At 60.6% G+C, this 20,147-nt stretch overlaps 1 protein-coding gene across 2 annotated transcripts in view; it reads left to right on the top strand.

The window, feature by feature from the left end:
* Positions 1-20,147, top strand: part of SCUBE1 (signal peptide, CUB domain and EGF like domain containing 1) — a 128,618-nt gene that overhangs the window by 65,677 nt on the left and 42,794 nt on the right. Inside the window, exons 5-7 of one of the 2 annotated variants that reach the window (XM_061418784.1) lie at positions 5,702-5,827; positions 9,964-10,080; positions 12,774-12,863. In XM_061418784.1, the coding sequence (XP_061274768.1) occupies positions 5,702-5,827; positions 9,964-10,080; positions 12,774-12,863 (333 nt within the window). The remainder of the gene's footprint in view (positions 1-5,701; positions 5,828-9,963; positions 10,081-12,773; positions 12,864-20,147) is intronic. The other variant, XM_061418785.1, reaches the window with a different exon arrangement.

Below are 20,147 nucleotides of genomic sequence, written 5' to 3'. Positions count from 1 at the left end.
CAGGACGTAATTGGATTGGGAGGGGTTGGATCAAATTAGATTCGACCTGGCGAGCAGCCTGGCCTGACTGGCACCAAGCTCCCAAGGGCCGGGGTTTCTGGCAACAGCGCTGAAACCCTATCTCACTTTCCCGCGAGGAGGGGAGACGAAGGGGGCTCTCCGCTGGACTCCGCACTGCGTGGTATCAAGATGGGGAGCGGGGCTGAGGCTGCGGGCGCCCCTGGTCCCGGCCAGCTCTCCTGTCCAGCTCCCAGGAGCAGGCACGGTGCAAAGCAGGGGCCGCAGCAGGGCAGACTCAGCCAGGTCCGTCAGCCCCGCAGGCTCGCAGAAGCCTGCTCTGTGCCCGGTTTGGGCTCAGCCCTTTGCCCTGAAGGAGCCTGCAGGCTGGCACCCATGGAGACGGCTTGCCAGCCGGAGCTGACGGGGATGGGCCTGGCTGCCTCAGCAGATGGGGCCACAGATGGGTGAGGAGCCTGACTCCCCTTCCAGTGTGGCGCTCAGGACCCCTCTCCCGGAGCAGAAGCCCTTGGGGACGCACCCCTTGCGTGCCCTGGGGGTTCACCTTGCACACTCAGACTTCCACTGGGCCCCATGGCCCTCAGCAGAGCTGTCCGCTACCCCTGAGGCTCCGAGGCACAGAGGAAGCCGTGCTAGGCTCCAGGCGGTGGGGCCCGCGTCCTGTTCCCTGCCCCGCCCTGCGCCACCCGAGTCCCTCAGCTCCCCTGACCCCATCTGTAAGGTGAGGCACTGAAGTGGGCCACCCTGGGGTCTCAGCCTATATTCCATAGCCTCCCAGGGCGTCGTGTCAAGTGAGGGGCAGGGGTCCTTGTCCCACAAGAGCCTGCAGGACTTCTCAGAGCCTTTAACCTGTGTCGTGAGTTCCCTGCCTCGGGCACCCTGAGGTGCTGCGTCTCACAGAACTCACAACAGTGCGTGCCGCAGTGGCGCTTCCCAAATTCCCTGAGCCCCTCGCCTCGTCCCCCAAATAAGGCAGTGGGTTTACTCTGCTTGAAGATAAGGAAGCCTTCACGTCTCTGTCCTCTCTCCACCAGGTTTCTCTCCTTTGCTACCCTCCCCTCACTTTCTCACCCGCTCCTTCTCTGCTTTCTTTGAGTTACTGCTTGCTGACCCCTAACTCTGGTCCAGGCCCTGTGCTGGGAAGTTAGGATACAGAGAAAAGTAAAGCTCAGGTCTGCCCTCAAATTACCCACAGTCAGGAGAGAGCAGCTGAGCGGCTACTCGCATTTAACACGGGGAGAGTGAAGCGGAAGCCACGGCTAAAAGCTTTGCTTTTTAGGAACCTGCTCTGGGCCACACACATCTCACAGTCTTCTCAGTCTTCTAGTTTGAGCCTTACGGCCACCCTTGAAGGTAAAGATGCTGACAACTCATTTTTCAGCTAAGAAAAGGGAAGAAGGCCTCGGACTAGGGGCCCAGGTACAAGCAGGGGGGTCCTGGGCCCAGCCCCTCGTGCGCGAGGCTCAGTCTTCCTCAGCGTGTCTTGATGGTGTGAGCACCAGGCCGGACCTTCAGTCTGGTACCTTGGCATTTGCTCCCCAGTAAGGTGTCCTAATCACTTGCCATATGCAGCCAGGATGCAGCCAGGAGACACAGCCTCACGGAGCTTGCTGGCTGCTGGGTGCGCCAGCCCTGGGTAGACACGCACCGGAGGAAGTGCAGAGCCTGACTGCCTCCCACCCCTCAGCGCTGTGCCCGCTGAAAGATGGGACAAAGCCAGGGGATGCACTGCACCCAGAGCGAGGGCATCGGGCAGCCGACAAGGGGAGCCACTCAGCTTGGGCCCGGGGAGGGCAGAGCCCAGCCCTTAGCTCTCCCCTTGCTCAGAAGGCGGCCACAGTTGACCTTGGTCAAATGAGAGCCTGGGACCCTTCTGGGAGCAGCTGCCCAGGTCATGGCCTCCCTGCTTCCTCCTGTCCTGTGGGGAGACTGGAGGTGGCCGCTGAGGGAGAGTGAGATCTCAGAGGACAAGCGGGTGAGAGTCGGGACCCCCATGGTCATAGAGCACCGGTGCTGAGGAGCCTCCCACTGTCTGGAAAGGCTGGAGGGGGGCCTTGGCTTTGGGCTTCAGCCAGAGGGACGAGGCTTCGGGCGGACTTAATGGCTCTGCAGGAGAGCTGAGGCTCCAGCCTCATGCTCCGCGGCAGCTGGGAGAAGGGCAGGGAGGAGCACGGGGTTCTGTGCTTTGTCGAGGGGCTGCCCAGAGAGCTTCCCGGAGTCTGAACCTGCCTTCAGTTTTCATAGGCTCTTAATTCTGAGGACAGTTAATATTGACAGGTAGATTGAAGGCGGGAGGAGAAGGGGACAACAGAGGATGAGAGGCCTGGACTTTAGTTTGAGCAAGCTCCAGGAGTTGGTGATGGACAGGGAGGCCTGGCGTGCTGCAGTCCATGGGGTCGCAAGGAGTCGGACACGACTGAGCGACTGAACTGAACTGAACTGATCGGTTTATTAGACCAGCTCTGTGCCGGCTTTTCCCGGTTCTGTTCACCCCAGAAAACGTGTGCCGCCTGCCAGCCATCTGGGTCCCACACGGGTTGCACAGTGAACCCCAGAGCAGACAGCCAGGGATGGGAGCCCAGCGGCCTGGGTTCCAGACCTGCCGTTTGACCTGGGACATCCCTCCTGCCTCGAGGCCTCTCGCTCCCCATTTGTAACCATTTGTAAGATGGATGGCCGGAGCCATCCAGCCCTGACCGTCTGTGGTTCTGCCGGCCGTGAAGCCGACCTGCTAGTGGCCTATGGAAGCCGGTGCTGCCCCAGGGTGGAGGGGAACCACGTCCCACAGTTCCCGCATCCCGCTGAGTCACCTGGCCCCTAGCTAGGCAGTTGCAGCCCTCTGTGGAGTGGTTGCTAGGGTCAGTTTTAAATGTGATGGCGATCATCTGACAACCACCATCTCAAGGAGAAGGTACCTCGGGAAGCTCTTGGGCTGAGCAGACTCCAGCCGCACGTGAGCCTGGCTGTGGGTGGCTGCTGCTCCCAGCTGTTTGCTCCCCATCAGCCTGTTTCCCAGGATGGGGGATGCTTGGGGGAGGAGACCCAGCCTCTGCCCCAGACCCTCGTGGAAGAGGGGCAAGGCTATCCCATGTCCCCTCCCTTCCCTGTGGGGACAGTCAGCGGCAAGCCCAGCCAACCAACCGAGAGGCTAGTGGAGGCAAGAGGGACAAATGCCTGGAGAACTAGGGGGCAGGGCTCTAGGCCCAGCTGTGCCCCCAGGAGTTCAAACAGTGTGGTCCAGAATCAGTACCCACCCCTCCTGTCTCCTCTGCAAAGACTTCTCCTCTCAGCCAGCTCTCCCCTTGTTTGGGGAAATAGTTTATAACAAACGATATGCTAATGTTAGGGCCTCCCTGGTGGCTCAGAGGTAAAGAATCCACCTTCGATGCAGGATATGCCAGAGACTTGCCAGTTTGACCCTTGGGTCAGAAGGATCCTCTGGAGGAGGGCATGGCAACCCACTCCGGTATTCTTGCCTGGAGAATCCTAGGGACAGAGGAGCCTCGCAGGCTATAGTCCGTGGGGTCACAAAGAGTTGGACACGACTGGAGCAACTGAGCACACACACATACTAAATGTTAATGTGTAATAAATTTTAATTTTCAATAGTAAATATAAATTTCCCCATTTAATCTCTAGTAAGTATTTATAGCCGTAATATATTAAACACATAAACCCAAGCTCTTCAGGCTCCAGTTTGACAATTTGATTTGCCTAAGTGAGAAAAATCGAGGCGAAGGAATAGTAATAAAATCAGATGAAACCAGAGGTCAGCAAAATGCACGCTTCATTCATTTTGATTTGTCTTGTTTTGTTTTATTCAGCTTCAGACTCTTTTTCAGTCTTGACTGTAGCTGCCAGGGTGTTTGTGTTTTGAAATATCTGTCACTGCCCAGTTGCCCTGAGCCCGTGCTTACCGCGGATGAGGTCGCGATCGACTAGTGCTCAGCTGGAACGGGAGACCCGTGAGTCACCTGGGGGAGGAGTCTCCGGGCCGTGTGGGCAGACGGCAGCTCTTGTTTCATCTACATTTAGCCTCTTGATGGACTTGTGACCTCTGCCCTCTCACTTGACCCCTGACCTCATAAATTCTGGAAACTCCTCACAAATCACCAGGAAGATAAACATCAACTGGGGTCAACTGAAGGGGGTTCCAAGCCGCTCCAGGCAGACCGGGAGGGGAGATCAGGTCTTCTGGGGTGGAGAGCACGTCCCAGCAACACGGGTGACTCGGGCGAGGGACCAAACGGGCCGCCCCAGGGAACCCTCCTTCTTGCTGATGACTCCAGGGTCCTCAGTGCATTTTGGTGAAATTCTGGGCACGCACATCACTGGGCAGCGTGTGGAGGCCAGAACTCTGGGGCGAATGGTCTGTAGTCCCTGGCCTCAAAGCCCGTGGGCAGCCCAGCTCTGCACTCTGAGGCTGTGGAGGGCGGGGGGTGGTGGAAACTGGGGTTTATAACCCAGGGCCCCGGTCAGGTCCTTGTGGTGCCTCTCTCGGTGGAGACTGGGAGCCTGGGATGGGAGGAGACTGGAACCCGGCCGGCCTTGGGAGCGACGGGGCTTCTGAGTCAGCTGGAAGGGCCTGCCGGGCAGGGCCAACATGAACGGGGCTCCAGATAAAAAAGCCTGCTGCAGCTAGAGCATGGGGGTGCCAGAACAGGAAGTGAGGGGGCTCCCCCTCCCTGCCCACCCCACCGCAGCAGTCTCCCATTTCTGAGTTTCCCAGCCAGCAGGGGAGTCCCTGGCTAATTGCCTTTTGAAGTTGAGGCCTCAGAGGAAAAGGTGCCTGAGATTTGCAAAAAATTAAGATGGATTTAAAAAGGAGCATCTGCCAACCAGCAGGAATCTCCGGCTGAGATTAGGAACACAGTGGTGTGTGTGGCCTGACCTGGAATAAACTCAGCGGGCCCAAGGCATGCGGGGCTCTGCTCTGGGCTGGGCGTTCCGTGGGTCCGGGGGAGTGTGCTGCAATGACCAGGTACACGTGGAGACCCCCTCTGGCAGCTGGGTGTTGGGGGGTCATGGTTAGTTCAGGGCCCAGCCATGGCGCTGATGAGGACAACCCTCGGTTGCCCTGAAGCCCAGGGGGCCAGCACAGCAGCATTGACTTGTGCGGGAATGCAGCGAGGGGGGCTGAGCGGGCTGCCGGCACCTCTGGGTGCAACAGGTGGAGGCCAGCCAGGGCCTCCCAGCCCCCCGACCTGTCTGCACTCCTCTCTAGGCCCAGGCGGACACGAAAGTCTCCACCTGCCTCACGGGGGCTGGGACATGCCTGTACAAACTGAAAAGTGTTGTACACCACTGCCATCCTTTTAAATCCACCCCCACCTGCTTTAGTGGGTAAACCATCCACAGCCCTGACCTGAAAAGCACTCTGTACAGCCCAGGCCCTGTAATCTGACCCGTGTCAGGAACACCTCCTCTGTGGGTCCGGAGAGCTCATTCACATCCCTTAGACAAGGCCTGGCGCCTCCATACCCGGGTACCGTGTCCCTGGCTTCTCCCTAAGGGGTCTCCCTCTGGGTGGCTAGGTATGCCCCCGAGTGTGCATGCCACACGTGTGCTAATGGCTGCCCAAGAACATGGCGTTTGATGGTGACATTTCCCTGGTGGTTTCCTTTAAGCCTGAAATTTTCTCCCTCCCTGGTCCCCAACCCCTCTCTCGTCTGTCTCTTCCCAGAGGGTATGAACTGCATGAACAAAGACCATGGCTGTGCCCACATCTGCCGGGAGACGCCCAAAGGTGGGGTGGCCTGCGACTGCAGGCCCGGCTTTGACCTTGCCCAAAACCAGAAGGACTGCACACGTAGGTAGATGGGGGCACACGGGTCTGACATCCGCATGCGTCCCCTGCCGTGGCTTGGGGCGGGGGGGCGGGTGGGGGTGCTGTCCAGTCTGCTGGACGTCGCTCAAAGAATGTGCTCAGTCCCCTGGGGTGGAGAGAAGGGCAGGGCCCCAAGGGGACTGGGATGCAGGAGGGATGGGGGCCGTGAACCCCAGACTCAGGGTTTCCCTAGTGTGATACCACGGACACAGCCCCAGGCCTGGGCCGGACCTCACACAGCGCCCTGTGTGGTAGCCCTATGATGTTCGCTGTAACCCCTTTCTTCCCCACCCTCTGTCCTGCGGGCCCTGAGCTCAAACTCTCCAGCCAGAATGGAGGGGCCATGCGTTCTCAATGGGCCAGGGCAGCCCTTGGTAACAGAACGCTATAAAGACGGCGGGGAGCTTGGTTGGTGGGGGCCGTCCCGGCTCAGGCTGTGCTGAGCTTATGCCAGGATCAAAGACCAGAGCTCATTGCCTGGCTTTGCAAGGCCCACTGTCCATGAAGATACCCTGGGAGATCGGGACTGAATGAAGTCCCTTGTCAGAGGTGCCGCTTCCAGACCAGCTTGGAGGTCAGCCTGCAGGACTCGAGCGTAGTCTGGCCTCTTAGTGTGACCACCCAGCTCCCGAGCAAATGAAGTAGGACGATGGGCAGACTCACTCAGCACTCCAAGCCCCGGCCACGGGGCAGCCTCCCGGCGCTGCCCGGGGAGCGGCGGGCACAGCCTCTGCTCACTCAGCAGCCAGGGTCCCCGGCCTGACAGGATGTTTGCCTCAATTCCGAGAAAGAGCAGAGGGAGGCCAGTGTGAGCGCCGCCCATCTCGGCCAGAGACAGGCCCGCTTTCTGCTGTAGGAAAGTGGTGTGGAGGAGCCTGGGTCCAGCTCCCTGAGAGTGCGCCCAGCCTGACCCCTGAAGCAAGAAACTGAGGCCAGCAACCCTCCTAAAGGAAGCGGCCTTTCTTCCCATTCTTCGTTCTGTGGAGAAGGCAGCGGGCCCTTGCCGGCCTGTCATCCTTGGCCATCGTGACTCTCTCCTCTGCCTTCCACTCCCCTCAGTCACCGAGAACTTGGGGGACCCACAGGTGTCACAGTCCGCACCGAGAACTTGGGGGACCACAGGTGTCACAGTCCGTCACCAGGGAGCTTGTGCTCCTGCCCCCACTCATGACTGGTTGACTCCCCAGAGAGAAGCCACTTCTTTCTGCCCAGGTTTCGTCCCAGGTGTGGAGCAGGCTTCCTCTCCTGATCAGTTCTGCAGGATCACAGGGATCAGCACGCATGCTGCCCCCAAGGGGGGACCGATTAGGGACCCTGTGGGCGGGGCAGTGCCCGCCTGCAGTCCTGGGGCTCCAGCCAGGCCCTCCTGTCCTCTGCACCGGATGAGCCTCTGCAGCTGCAGAGAAGCCTCCTGCCGCCTGGCAACCTGTAGAATAGAAAAGGCCTAACTCTAGCTTCCCGGGCCTCCCCGTTGGGTACTCTGAGCTCCCTCGGGACAAAGGCCAAAGACCAGCATATGTGGCACGGGCAGGCTCGTGTGACAGGCTTGGCCATAAGGGAAGCACACTCCTTCAGTCAGCAAGACTGGCTGAAGCCCGCCCTGGCCGAACCCTGAGCTCAGGGCCGGGGAGAGAGCTGTGGGCCACAGGAAGTGGCTGGGACCAACTGACTGGCCACCTAGTCCTCCAGTTCTGTGTGGGACAAGTGTTACAAGGGGATAGTTTGCTCAGAGAACATCTCTTGAGGGGCGAATCTGGTCTGGGAGGTGGAGGTCAGGGACAAGGAGGCTCCGTGCACTGCTGAGAAGAGCTCAGCTTGAGCCCTGAACTTCAGCTGAAGCAAATGGCAGCCCCGCCCTCTCTGCTCGACTGCCGAGTGCTGCTCAGGTGTGGGAAGAGCCTGCTCCCCTCCCAGAGCCAAGGAGTGGGTGACCGCCCTACAGCCCTCCTTCAGAGGGACTGCACCCTGGCCGTCCACCCAGCCAGCTCTGGTGTCTTCTGTGGGGTTAATGTGGCAGGATTAGCGTAAAGTCAGCTCTGAGACGTCCAGCTCACCTTTGAGGTCACCTGAGGCCCCGGAAATTCTAGATCTGGAGTTGGATTCGGGGCTGAGGCCTGGCCTAGCCTGCCCAAACTTTCCTCCCTCCAGAGCCAGCAGAGGTGTTCTCCGTCCTCCTCTGGCATGCCCAGCGCTCAGGGCTCCAGTGTTTATTTCCACGAATGAGCTGGCGGCTCTCTGGGTGCGCACAGCTCGGCCTGTGTGGTCTGTGAGTCACTTAGGCCTACCGTGCAGAGGGAGCGAGAGAAAGAGGCCCCAGAGCGGCCTCAGACGGGCTTGCGTTCTCTGCAGAGTCACTGGCAGGGTGCAGGCCGTCTCCTCCAACCCAGAGCTCAGAAGAACTGTCTCCTTGCCGGCCCCCCTGCCCACCCTGACAGGGGTTGCCTCAGTCTGGAAAGGCACGGGACGTCCAGCCCAAGGTGGGGCTCTGCCCTCACCTGAGATCCGTGTTAAGCAGCAGCCCCTGGGGTCTTGGCTTCCCCCAGGCTCCTCCACTGCAGAGAGACGAAAGGCCCCGAGTTCAGGCTGTTGGCATCGGGGAATGCCGGGAGGAGAGATGCTCCCATGCAGTGGGGCCAGAGGGCCAGAGGGCCAGATCCCGAAGCAATCTACGTGTCCTTGCAGTGTCACCCCAGAAGTTGGGTGCCTCCCTTGGAGGGTGGTGAAGTTGCCTGTGAAAGAGGCAGCCCACCAGGGCCTCTGGTCACTAGGGTCAGTGTCTGGGACGCTGAGCAGGACTCATTCTCCTTGCGTCGTCCTCACCCAGCAGGGAGACTGGCCATGGCCAGTTTGTCAGGGCCAGCGTTGCTCAGGCTGGCAGCCCCGGGGCCTCCGTGCTGTTCTCTGGCAGAGGCAGCCGTGGAACCCAGTCCTGAAGCTCTGGAGTCCTTCACCGGGGAGCTGCCACCTTCTAGCCCCAGCCCTGCTGCTGGGTTCACAGAACATCATTCAGGCTCTGCCCATTTGGAATTTTCTGCCCCTCTGACCATGGTTGGTCTGAGATTTATTTCTGCATACTTGATCATTATTAAAGTTTTCAAATAAATTCAGAAAGTAGGTCCAATGCTGGGCAAACGGTTAAGGTCCCCAGGAAGACACCCTGTCCTCAAGGCCCTGGAGGACCATTTGCTTACAGGTGGTGGGCACCCTGCCATCTTCAGCGGTAAATCAGGGGCAGCAAGACGCCCTCCCGTGGAGATCCTGGGTCTCCTTGAGCCACATCCCTCACCCTAGAAGGAGAGAACAGTCGAGTTTTCTCTACAGCAAATGAACTGCTCATTTTCCCTACTTCAGACTGACCCCTGCTTGTTCAGCCCCCTTTTCAGCAGCCCAGGTACTGATGCCCTGAAACATTTTAAGATTCTGGGCTGCAAGGCACCAGCTCCCACAGGCCACAGACACTGCACGCTATGTGACAGGTTAAAAGGCCTTTTCGAAACTGCATCTGAGATGACCTTAATGCACATATGTTCTGTCTGTTCAGACATTTCCTTGGGAGGATTAGGGCTCAGGACGGATAGAGATTGAGGGGGCTGCCAGGACTTGGCGAGAAGAGGCATCCATGGGGACATCCTTCCACACGCCCTGAGGCACAGGCGAGGAAAGAGAGGTCTTCGAGAGTTGAAGAAATGAGCGCTCCTCACAGAGGCCCGCCACCCACCACCCCCAACCTCTTCATGTCCAGCCCGTGTTAACAGACACTTGGCCCATCCAGACCGGCTGTCTTAAAGTGCCCTTTGCAACATAGAAAGGATAAAATCGTCCAGCTTAATCCCTTTCTTTCAACCAATGCCACCTGAGTGCATCCGCTGTGTGCCCTGTCCGAAGTCCAGATGACCCAGAGTCCATTCTCTGTCCCTCCCCAGGGCCCCTCTAGGGAGTGAGCGGTTCCCTCCACCAGCCCAGAGGGGCTGATGTCCAGGGAAGTTTGTGCCTCCGACTCATCATCTCGCGCCCTCACGCCCCTCCCCGACCCCTCGAAAGAAACGGCCAACAGCAATAAACTAATCGTTTTTGTTGTTCTGTTTATACACACGTACGTGCACTCGGGGCCTCACTAGTAACCTGTAACTATGGGAACGGAGGCTGCCAGCACAGCTGTGAGGACACGGACACGGGCCCCACGTGCGGCTGCCACCAGAAGTACGCCCTGCACTCAGACGGCCGGACCTGCATCGGTGAGTAGGCGCCCCTGCCAGTGCTCGCGCCCTGTGCTGCCCCGCCCCCCGCGGGACGCTCCCCCCACCCACCCACCCCGTGGCTCGATAGTGGCCACGCCCCACGGCGTCCTGGTTTCCAAGGAGGAAGCTCGGGGAAAGAAGACAAGGACGCCCCCTGGGGCCAGTGGGGCGGGCTCCGGGCGTCCCCCGGGGGCAGCTTTCTGCAGACACTCAGCAGGGTCGTCCAGCTCCCAGGACCAGGCGCCTCTGCTCTGTGTCGCTGCTGGTTTTCTGAGGGTCCTCTTCCTCAGTGGGGGGAGGCGGGGGTGGCCCCAGGCAGGTGGCCAGCGGGGAGGAGGAAGTGTACACGCCTTGGAGGGCAGCTTCTGTTCCGGAAGCACGGGGGTGTCCTCCCCTACCGGGAGACACGCCGGAGACTCCTTCCCCTCGTAACAGCCCCCCACCCCGGCGTGGTGCCAGCCTGCCTCCACAGCATCTGGAAAACCAAGAGGTTTTCTCAGAACCTGCTTTCAGTCTTGTCTGTCTGGAACACCTGGGGAGAGTGCCGGTGTGAGTCCTCGGTCGGGTCTGGGTGACTTTTAGCTGCTCTCTGCTCCCGAGCTACGGGGCCTCTCACCAGGCCTGGTCCTCCCCACCCAGCCAGCCACCCACCACCCCCCAAAGTCCGTTCTTCTCGGGCGCCCCCTCCCGACACCCCGCCTGTTAACAGGAGGATCAGTTTCACTCTGTCACCTTCCTTCCGCCTGGTCCTTACTTCCAAGGGGAATCTTGAGTATTTGTGATCATCTCAAGTTATAATGGCCAGTAAGTTCTTTCCTCACTCAAAAAGAACAGCCAATTTTTTTTTTAACTGAGAAAAAAGAGGAAATTCAAACTTGGTGCCCAGAGTTCATCCTCTTCTTTCTCTTTAACATTGGCAAACTTAGGAAACCTGCTACAAGTCAGTTATTGTATTCATTAAAAAAAAAAAAAAGTCCCTTTTTTATTATCAGCTCAAAAGGTATTTCTTGAGGGATTTTGGAGTAACAGGAAAGGGTTGGCAAGCCAGCAAAGCCACGCAGCCCGGGGTTTGCTGTTGCAGCCTGTTGGGCCCTGTGACTGCTCCCTGTACCCTGGGGAGTCGGGCGGAGGGGCATCGGAGGTCCCCAGCCCCGGCTCTCGACCCAGGTGCTGCTGCCTGCGTGGTTCTCCCTTCCTCTGTGTGGTCTCTCCTCTCAGACAGCCGTTTTTGGTTTCATTTTAATCTCATTCCTCCTGCTTTTCTGGTGATGGTCCCTGATTGCCTGTCTTGTCTGATAACTGACCTTCATGAATTATTTTCAGAGCCAAAAGCCAAATCAATCCAAACAACCAAAAGAAAACAAGCAAAACAAAACAAACAAAAAAATTCAAAGCCAAACCCGGTCTCAGACCAGTGTCTCTATTGCAGCCTGATCCCATCTAGAACCTCCCCTCCCGCCTCTCTCCCTGTCTCCACTGTGCCCCGGGGGCTCTCCTGGGCCGCCAGCCCCCCTTCCTGTCTTGTCTGCTGGGGTCTCCCGCAGCGGCCGCGCCTGCAACGGAGCCACCTCTGCCAGCCCCGGACCAGCGCAGACCGCTGCCGGCCAGACACTCCCCAGCCTCGTCTAACACCTTGTCTTTGTCCACCCGGCTCATCCTCTATTATTTTTATTTATTCATTTTTTAATCTTTTAATGTCTGCTGCATGTAAGTCCCTGCTTGGATCTCCTCTCTGCCGTAACTCCCCCGCCCTCTCCTGCCCCGCCCCCCTCCTTAGAAGTCCTTTTCCAGGCCCAGCTCCAGGGCCCTGCTCCCCGGCCCAGAGAACTTTTCACCTGCCTTTGCTCCTTGCTCCTCGGGGCCCCCACCCCTCCGAGGGGAGGAGGTGGCCCCCCACATCTCCCACCGAGCACCGACGTGCAAGCCCTCTAAAACCTCGCGAGCTTCTCTCCGGGAAGCATCTGGCAGCTCCAGGCACCCAGCCGTCTCCCTCTGCACACTCCTAAATGGCCGGGCCCCCCCACCCCCCCGCCCCCGCCCCTACCTTGCAGCCCCTCGTTGAGCACTCCACTGTCTCGCTCCAGTCCTCCATTGACAAGCAGGCAACCAGCGCTGCCCAAACAGCCCCCCTGGTTTCTCTGTGTCTGTCCAGTTGGGTCCACTGTCGAGTGTGTCTGTGCGTCTGTTCCCCTGTGCGTTTTGTTCTCAGTCTTGCATGAGCGTTCGACCCACGTTCACGCCTTTGATGAGACGGGGTGTCTGCCGCCCGGGCGCGTCCATCACCGGACCTCACGGCGCTCTCCCCTTGTCCTGTCCCTTGTCCTGAGCCTGCCTCTCCAGCCCAAGCCGAGCGTCTGTGCCCGCCTGCGTCCTCGCGCACTCGGGCGGCTGCTGCCCGCCTCGCCGGCCCTCCGCACGCGGGGCCTGTCCGCTCTGAGCTCAGCCGCCTCCTGTGCGCGTGTCGCTCGCAGATGGGCCCTGAGGCCCATCCGTGCCCTGCTGTAGTCGCCCCTCCTCTACCCGCACCCGGCCCTGCCCCGAGCACGCCACCTGAGGTTCCTGGGATTAGCCCCTCGGCGAGGACGCCGCGCCGCCCTCACGCTGCGTCGCTGTGCGTGCGCACGCCGAGAGGCGGGAAGCGGGCTCTCATTAACCACCGGCTCCGTGTTTGTCCCTTACTTGTGTTTTAGAAAAGGATGAGGCTGCAATTGAGCGCTCTCAGTTCAATGCCACGTCAGTAGCTGATGTGGACAAGCGGGTGAAACGGCGGCTCCTCATGGGTAACACTTTTCTTCCACTTCCTTTGTTGTACTTGCACCTTTGTGCGTGTGTGTGTGTGTGTGTGCGTGTGTGTGGGGGGTGTGCCAGCGTGTGGGGCGTCCGTGTGCGTGCTCGTACGTCAGGCCGTGAGTGTTGTACTGGCGCATGGACTGTGAGTGTGCATGTGTGGGGGCTGTCTGTCCGTGCGGTGTGCCCGTGCGTGTGTGGTCGTGCGTGCCACGTGTGTGAGTGTGAGTGTGGGGGGCTCTGCTCCAGATGTGAGCTCACTTTTCCCTTTTTAAAGTTTTTACCCTTCATCGAACACGTGTATTTCTCTGTGTGTTTGTTGCAAAGAACCCAGAGCCAGTGTCTGGGGGCCCCTGCGTGTAAGGAGACGTGTGCTGTGAAGCCCTCTCCTCGCAGGAACGCCCACGTTTGCAGTCAGGATCCCAGCATCGGCAAAGCAGCAGGAGCAAGAGTGTGAGTGTAGAACAGGGGCTCGGACAGCACGTCCTTATCCATCTCCTCGCGGGAGGAGCCAGGTCCAGGGGGAGAAGCCACATCTAGGTCCAGGGCGGTGGGCTCTGGGGGGCGTCCGGTCCACCCTGCTGGCTTTGCAGTTGGGAAACCTGGTGCCCAGAGAGGGGAGGACCAGTTAGGGTCACCTAGCACCCCCACGGTTGCTTCCCTGGTGGCTCAGACGGTAAAGCATCTGTCTGCAGTGCAGGAGACCCAGGTTCGAGCCCTGGGTTGGGAAGATCCCCTGGAGAAGGAAATGGCAATCCACTCCAGGACTATTGCCTGGAAAATCCCATGGACAGAGGAACCTGGTAGACTACAGTCCATGGGGTCGCAAAGAGTCGGACACGACTGAGCGACTTCACTTTCCCTTCTGGCCCCAAGGCTCCCCAGACCCATGAATGACCGCAGCCCAACCCCACTGGGCTGGCAGTCTCAGCCCACTTTTCCCTGTTCTCCTTGGGCCCCCACTTGCCTTGGGGGGGTGGTCTCTGTGAGGTCAGCTGCACTCCAAGCAATGCCCACCCCCCACCGCCCTGTGCATCCAGACTGTAAGGAGTCTTGCCCGGAAATACCTGGGGCCACTCAGGGCAGTTGATGCCAGGCAGGGAAAAAAAAGGAGAAAATAACCGGTCTTCTGCCGAGCTCAGTCTGCAGACCAAAAGAGCCGTCTGTCTCCTCGTTCATTCTTCCCTCTGGCCCATCGGTGGGCTGCTGGCCCCCAGGTGGCACTAGGAGCACAGCCGTCGGGTCACCTGGGGTGGTCGAGACCGCCTTTGTGGCACTCCGGTTAGGTCACAGCAGCCTTGGGAACTGTGGAGTCAGGCAGTACACTGCCCAAGTCTCAGGAGGAAACCGAGGCTCGGGCTAGAAGCCTACTCTCTGCGGGTTCTCTGTGCAGGGCTGTCTCGTTGACCAGGGCCATCTGGGTGGCCTGGGATGAGCTGGAAGGGGTGGGCTTAGAGGCTCCAGCAGCCAGGCCTGTCCACTCCCACCTGTGCGAAGCGGGGAGTCAGCACTATGGAAATGACAAGGTGCTCGGTGTTCAGAAAAGAGGAGGTGGCAGGAACCTGCAAGCTGCTGGTGCTCGGAAGCCCAAGAGGGCCCGGGCCCTGAGGCCTCACTTGCAGGACGGGGGGCACTGCTGCCCAAGGCCAGAGCGCCCAGGAGCTGGGCTCCCAGGTGCCAGGCCACCCTTCCCAGCAAGAGGATGGTGGTGGAAGAGGGCTGAGCTGAGTCAGCATCAGGCAGGTGGGTGGAGAAAAGGCCCCCGTCCATGCTCTTGTCTGGAGAGTTGGTAGAGAGAGTGGCCCAGAGCCCGGTTCCGAGGTGGGGCTGGGAGGTGAGGAGGAGGGAGCCCTGAGGACACAGGCACCCAGGCCTGGGGCGCAGGTCAGGGGACCCCTCGCCAGGCACAGGGGGTGGGGGGGCAAGATGAATGCTGATTGGCTGCCCCTGCACACCCCCCTGGTGGTAGAAGCTCTCCCCCCTCAACGCCCTTAGAACCTGTCTGGCCCCCCAGACAGGAGAACGTCCCCCACCCTGCCCCTCTGCCACAGGGGGACAAGGGCCCACAGCCAAGACTGCATGCCCAGAACTAGGTAATTATCCTCAGAAGCGCCCGAGAAAGGCACCGTCTCCAGTACATCCTTCCTCCAGAGCTCACGGTTCTTTCCCCTCGGAGGGCAGCCTAGGGTAGTACAGACCGAGGAGCCTGTCGGACTACAAGCCCACCTAGAAGAGCCCCACTGGGGCCTGGCTGCTCCCAGGCTGGATGAATAGAGGAAAGGAATGGCTAAAGTGAGGGCGGTGACTGTCCCCACCGTGCCCTGCTGGTCCGAGCATGCCTGGGGCACAGGGTGCAGAGCCTGGCCCCCGCGTGGAGCATGGAGCTTGGAGCCTGCGGCCGGCAGTCCTGCTTGAGCTCCGTTTTAGGTCCTGGTGCGGGGAGGCGTGTGGAGGAGGCAGGGGAGAAGGAGCCGGCTCTCTTGTTCAGGAGCCGATGAGACTCGGAGGAGTTCCATCGCAAGGGCAGACCCTCGGCCGCTCTTGACGTCTGCCATGGCCAGCACGGCCCCACAGGAGGGCAGAGACAGGGGCTGTTGTGAGAGAAGATGGGGCCGGAATGCCCCCGCATGGTCTGCTGTGAGCAGGACCCACTGCAGCCCTGGTACCCGGCTCCCTCAGAGCCAGGCACGTGTGCTGCGGTCTCCTGCTGGCTGAGATGGCCTGGCGGGTGTCTTCTGGCCCTGAGGTGTGATTATCGCCTATGTGGCCGGAGTTTGTTTTTAGGGTGGGTCAGACAGGACTGGGAGAGGGGGTTCCCTTGCCCCTCCAGAAGCAAGTGGGCGCAGGGCCGCTCCTGGCAGCCCTGAGGGGCTCCGTGGTGCAGACCCGGCCTCGCCACCCCCAGCAGTGACCGCACGTCAGCAGCAGGCCCAGGGTGACGCCCCTTCCGTGTCTCAGAGAGGGTAAGCGCCCACAGCCCACCTCCTCACTGCAGGCAGCCCACCTCCTCACTGCAGGCAGCCCACCTCCTCACTGCAGGCAGCCCACCTCCTCACTGCAGGTGGCCCGCCCAGATTTGCCTTCCCCAGGTGGAGATGGACCATTCAGGTTTTGTACGCGTCCCTAGGCTCTTTGGCTCAGAGTTATTTCAGACATATTTTGTGCCCAGACTGCAGAGGTCACAAGCCCCTCGGCCGTCTGCGAGTTGTTGAACTAGCTGTCTCACCTCTGAACGCCAAGAGCCGGGAATACCGGGACAGACGCAGAACCGGAGAGGACGCAAAACGTCGGAGCTGAAACCCCGGCACTTTCCCCCGTTTCAGCCTCTCGGCTCCTCTCTGGGAACCTGCTGCTCCTTGCTTCCCCTGGGGCTGGCATTTTGGGCACAGGGTTCCCGAGTTTTGAAACCCGAACCCATGAGCGGACCAAGATCCAGCAGCACCTCTCTCTCGTCCCAGGGCTGGCTGCAGTCCTCAGGGGCTCCCCGGAAGGGCAGCGGGCTGGAGCTGCTCAGAGCCACGTGGCCCTGCTCCACCCTTGGGGCCTCAGGCATCCCCAACAGTTGCTTTTGATGGCTACCCCCAGTCCCTGAGCCCAGGCTAAGCACAGGCAGAGTTACTCTGAAAGAGGCCTCAAGGATGTAATCAATTTTAGATTCCCATTAAAGTCAGTTAAAATGTTTGGATTTGAGGGCTGGGGGGATAAATTTCTGTTATCTGGCGGACTAACTTGTGAGAAACGTCTGAGTCCCAGCTCAGTTTACCACAGGCCGCTGGGACCCTGCTTACTGCTAGACTCACGGGACCCTGGGAGTCAGACTTGTCAGCTCCAGGGCTTGAGTCAGCGCCTTTCCCATAAGTGTGCCCGGAGCAGACGCCGAATTTGTTTCCGTTGCTGCTGTTCAGAAGTTGCCACAGTCTTAGTGGCTTCAGTCGTGTCTGACTCTGTGCGACCCCATAGACGGCAGCGCACCAGGCTCCCCCGTCCCTGGGATTCTCCAGGCAAGAACACTGGAGTGGGTTGCCATTTCCTCCTCCAATGCATGAAAGTGAAAAGTGAAAGTGAAGGTGCTCAGTCGTGTCCGACTGTTAGCGACCCCATGGACTGCAGCCTACCAGGCTCCTCCGTCCATGGGATTTTCCAGGCAAGAGTACTGGAGTGGGGTGCCATTGCCTTCTCCCCTTAGTGGCTTCAGGTAACACCAAAGCATTGTCTCCCAGGGGTCAGCAAGGGCCGCTTTCCCTCCGGACGCTCTAGGAACGGATCCATGTCTTTGCCTTTCCTGGCTTCCAGGGGCCACCTGTGTTCCTTCGTGGGGGCCACTTCCTCCGTCTGCAGAGCCCGCAGCCCCGTACCCCTCTGAGTCTGCTTGCATCTCCACGCCTCTCTCTCTGGCCTCCCGCTTCCACCTCTAAGGACCCCTGTGACCACACTGGGGCCCGTCCAGATAAGCCGGGGCAACCTCCCATCTTGAGCTCCTTAATTCAATGACACCTGCAAAGTCTTCCTGCCACATGGGATTATGGGGAACTAAGATACGGCCCTTTTAGGGGCTGTGGTTCTGCTGACTAGAGACAGTCCAAACTGGGGCTGGGCAGACCCTTCCCGCTCATCGGTCAGCTGCAAGCTCCACTGACGCAGAGCCTACTGCTGCGCTATCCCTGGATTTGCCCCTGGAGCCCCAGTCTCCCCGCACAGCGCAGGAGCTGGAAGCGTGGGAGCCACGGACGGGGCCCCAAGCCCTGCCCCCTCACCCCCTTCAGGGGGGCTTCCGGCGGCCCCTGCAGTCTCCCCAGCGGTGAGCACCCCTGGCCCCCCACCAGGGCAGTCGGCACACAGAGAGCCCACGCCCTCTGCTTCCCGGTCAGCCCCGTGAGTCCCCCCACAGCCCTGCGAGGCAGCTGTCCCCACTCTGCAGATGAAGAAGTCAAGCCCTGGGTGGGGAGGAGACCCAGCCTGGGCCATGCGCTCGGTGAGCAGTAGTCCGGGTCAAGGATCCAGGCCCATAGAGAGTCCAGGGCCCTCAGTCGGGAGCAGAGCAGGCCGGAGGCTCTGGATGAAGCTCAGATGTGTAGGCCTGGCAGCCAGTCGGGTGGACTCGCCCTTCCTAAAGGCACATTCACAGCCTGCCCTCTGAAGGGCCCCCGAGAGCCCGGGAAAGCAGAAGCGCCCTTATTTGAGGCCCCGGGACCACAACATAGCTGACCTTTAGCCCCGACTTCCTTGGGGTCCTGCCCTGACTGCAGCCTCACCTCCTGAGCACCTTGAGGGTTGGCGCTAAAGTAATTCCCATTTTACTGGTGAGAAAACTGAGGCTTAGAAAGGTACCTTAGAAATGTACCCCCCACGGCTGGCAGCCACCCGTCTCCTTCCCCCCTGCACCTCTGGGCAGGGCACCCAGGTTCCCCTGCCACTGACAGGGCTGGATGTTCCCCGGCTGGGCTCAGGAGACCCCAAGGATGGGCCAGGCCGGGCCGTTTGTGCCGGGGTCCGGCATGCACACAGGGCGGCAATCAGTAAGGGGAGCTATTGACAGAGCCCCAGGAGGGGACAGAGGGCTGGAGACCCGTTAGGCCAAGGGCAGCCCAGGCAGGGTGCAGCGATGGCAGGAACAGCGGCTGGCGTGGGGGCACAGACCGAACCCCGTGCTGTCCCCAGCCTCCTATAACCACACACGTGACCTCCCCGAGAGGTCACATCTCTCGAAGCTCGCATGCCTTCTCCCCAGCCTCCCAGCTCCTCTGTCCCCTCGGGTCACCCGCCTGCCACCTCCTTTCTGCAGCCACCATCTCTAGGGTCCCTGGGTTCTTTCACTAACCTGCGCCCCAGACCCCCTGCTCCCCCCTGAATCCCATACCCACACATTCTCTCACCTCCACGTGCCCCTCAGGCCCTGCACACGCAGCCTGTCCCAGGCTCCCTGTGTCCGCGGGCCGTGCCGCCTGCCACTCGGTACCTGGTGCACTTCGGGTACCTCGGTACCCGGGGCCATCCTTTGCACTTCTTTCAGGCAGAGGCTTGTCCAGACCTCACTGGAGCCTCCCCGCCACCCCTGTCCCCACAGCTTGCCCCTCTTCCACCTGCACCTGTTTAGTCACAAGTCTGGGAGGGAGCCCCCGACGGGGCACAGGTCTGATAGCCTCTGGGGACACCACTGCTCAGGGCTTTGATCAGAGCCGGAGCCCAGGAGAAGCTAGTTCGCTTGGAGCAGGGATGAAGGCTTCCTGGAGGAGGTGCCCAGGGAGGAGCAGGACCTCGCTGCCCACTCTTTCATGCAGGCACCTGTCTGGCCCTGAGAGAAAGTGCGGGACCGGGAGCCTGGATGAGCCTGGCTGTGGGAAGGGGCTCGGGTAGACCCGAGATGAGGGAGGTGGGTGACACAAGGCAGGTCCCCAGGTCAGGCTCAGCAGGGAGTGGGGAGCAGCTGGAGGGAGATGGAGGGTGGGACCCGAGGGCCAGGCAGGCACCCTCCTCCAGCCAGGGCTGAGCCCTGGGCCCTGAACCTGTGTTCACCCCTGTCCCTGAGCTGATGCCCAGCGCAGCCGGCCGCTGGTCAGCAGGGGTCCCAGGCAAGGCTCTGAGCCGCTGCCCTCAGCTTAGGCACACACACGTCCACAGTCTCGCTCACACACTCAGCGTACACACACACCAGGGCTAGTGGAAGGGGGCGGGACATGACGACTTAGCTACGTCAAGAGGTCAAACGAGATGGGGAGCGGGGTGCCCGACAGGGCCTGTCAGAAGAGGCGGCAAGCGCACTGCTGGCCCCGGGCGGGGAAACTGAGGCTGGGGCCAGCCCACGGCTCCCCTGCGAGCCGGGCAGAACCAGGGTGCCTGGCGCCTGGGCCCCCGGCACTCTGGGGACCAAGTCTGGCTGGAGGGGCAGCAGGGCTCCAAGGGACGGTCACCAACCTGTGACCTTCCTGGGGCTGCTTCCGCTCGCCAAGCCCCATGCGCCTTCTGTACTGGGGATATATAGCCGTGAGCCCTCCCTGCTGAGGGTGGGCCTCGAGCGAGAGGCCGCATGCAGGCCCCCCATGCCTGCCCTCCGCGGCCTCCACTTACACAGGAAAGGCAGGAACCACGGGACAGGGAGGGGCTTGCTGCCACGGTGAGCGCTGCTGCCCACTTTAGCACAAAACCTCAGTGCCCTTCTGGGCCTTTCAAGATCCCGCAAACCAGATGAAGACACCTCCCCAGGTCGGCCCACCTCACTCCTGGCCGGCCCTCCCCTGCCCTCAGCGCCCCGGCACGGGCTGCCACGGACCACAGGGTGC

Source organism: Bos javanicus, chromosome 5 (assembly GCF_032452875.1).
Source record: "Bos javanicus breed banteng chromosome 5, ARS-OSU_banteng_1.0, whole genome shotgun sequence".
Lineage (NCBI taxonomy): Eukaryota > Metazoa > Chordata > Mammalia > Artiodactyla > Bovidae > Bos > Bos javanicus.
Note: the sequence above shows the minus strand (reverse complement) of the source record. Positions and strands in the feature narration are given on the sequence as shown.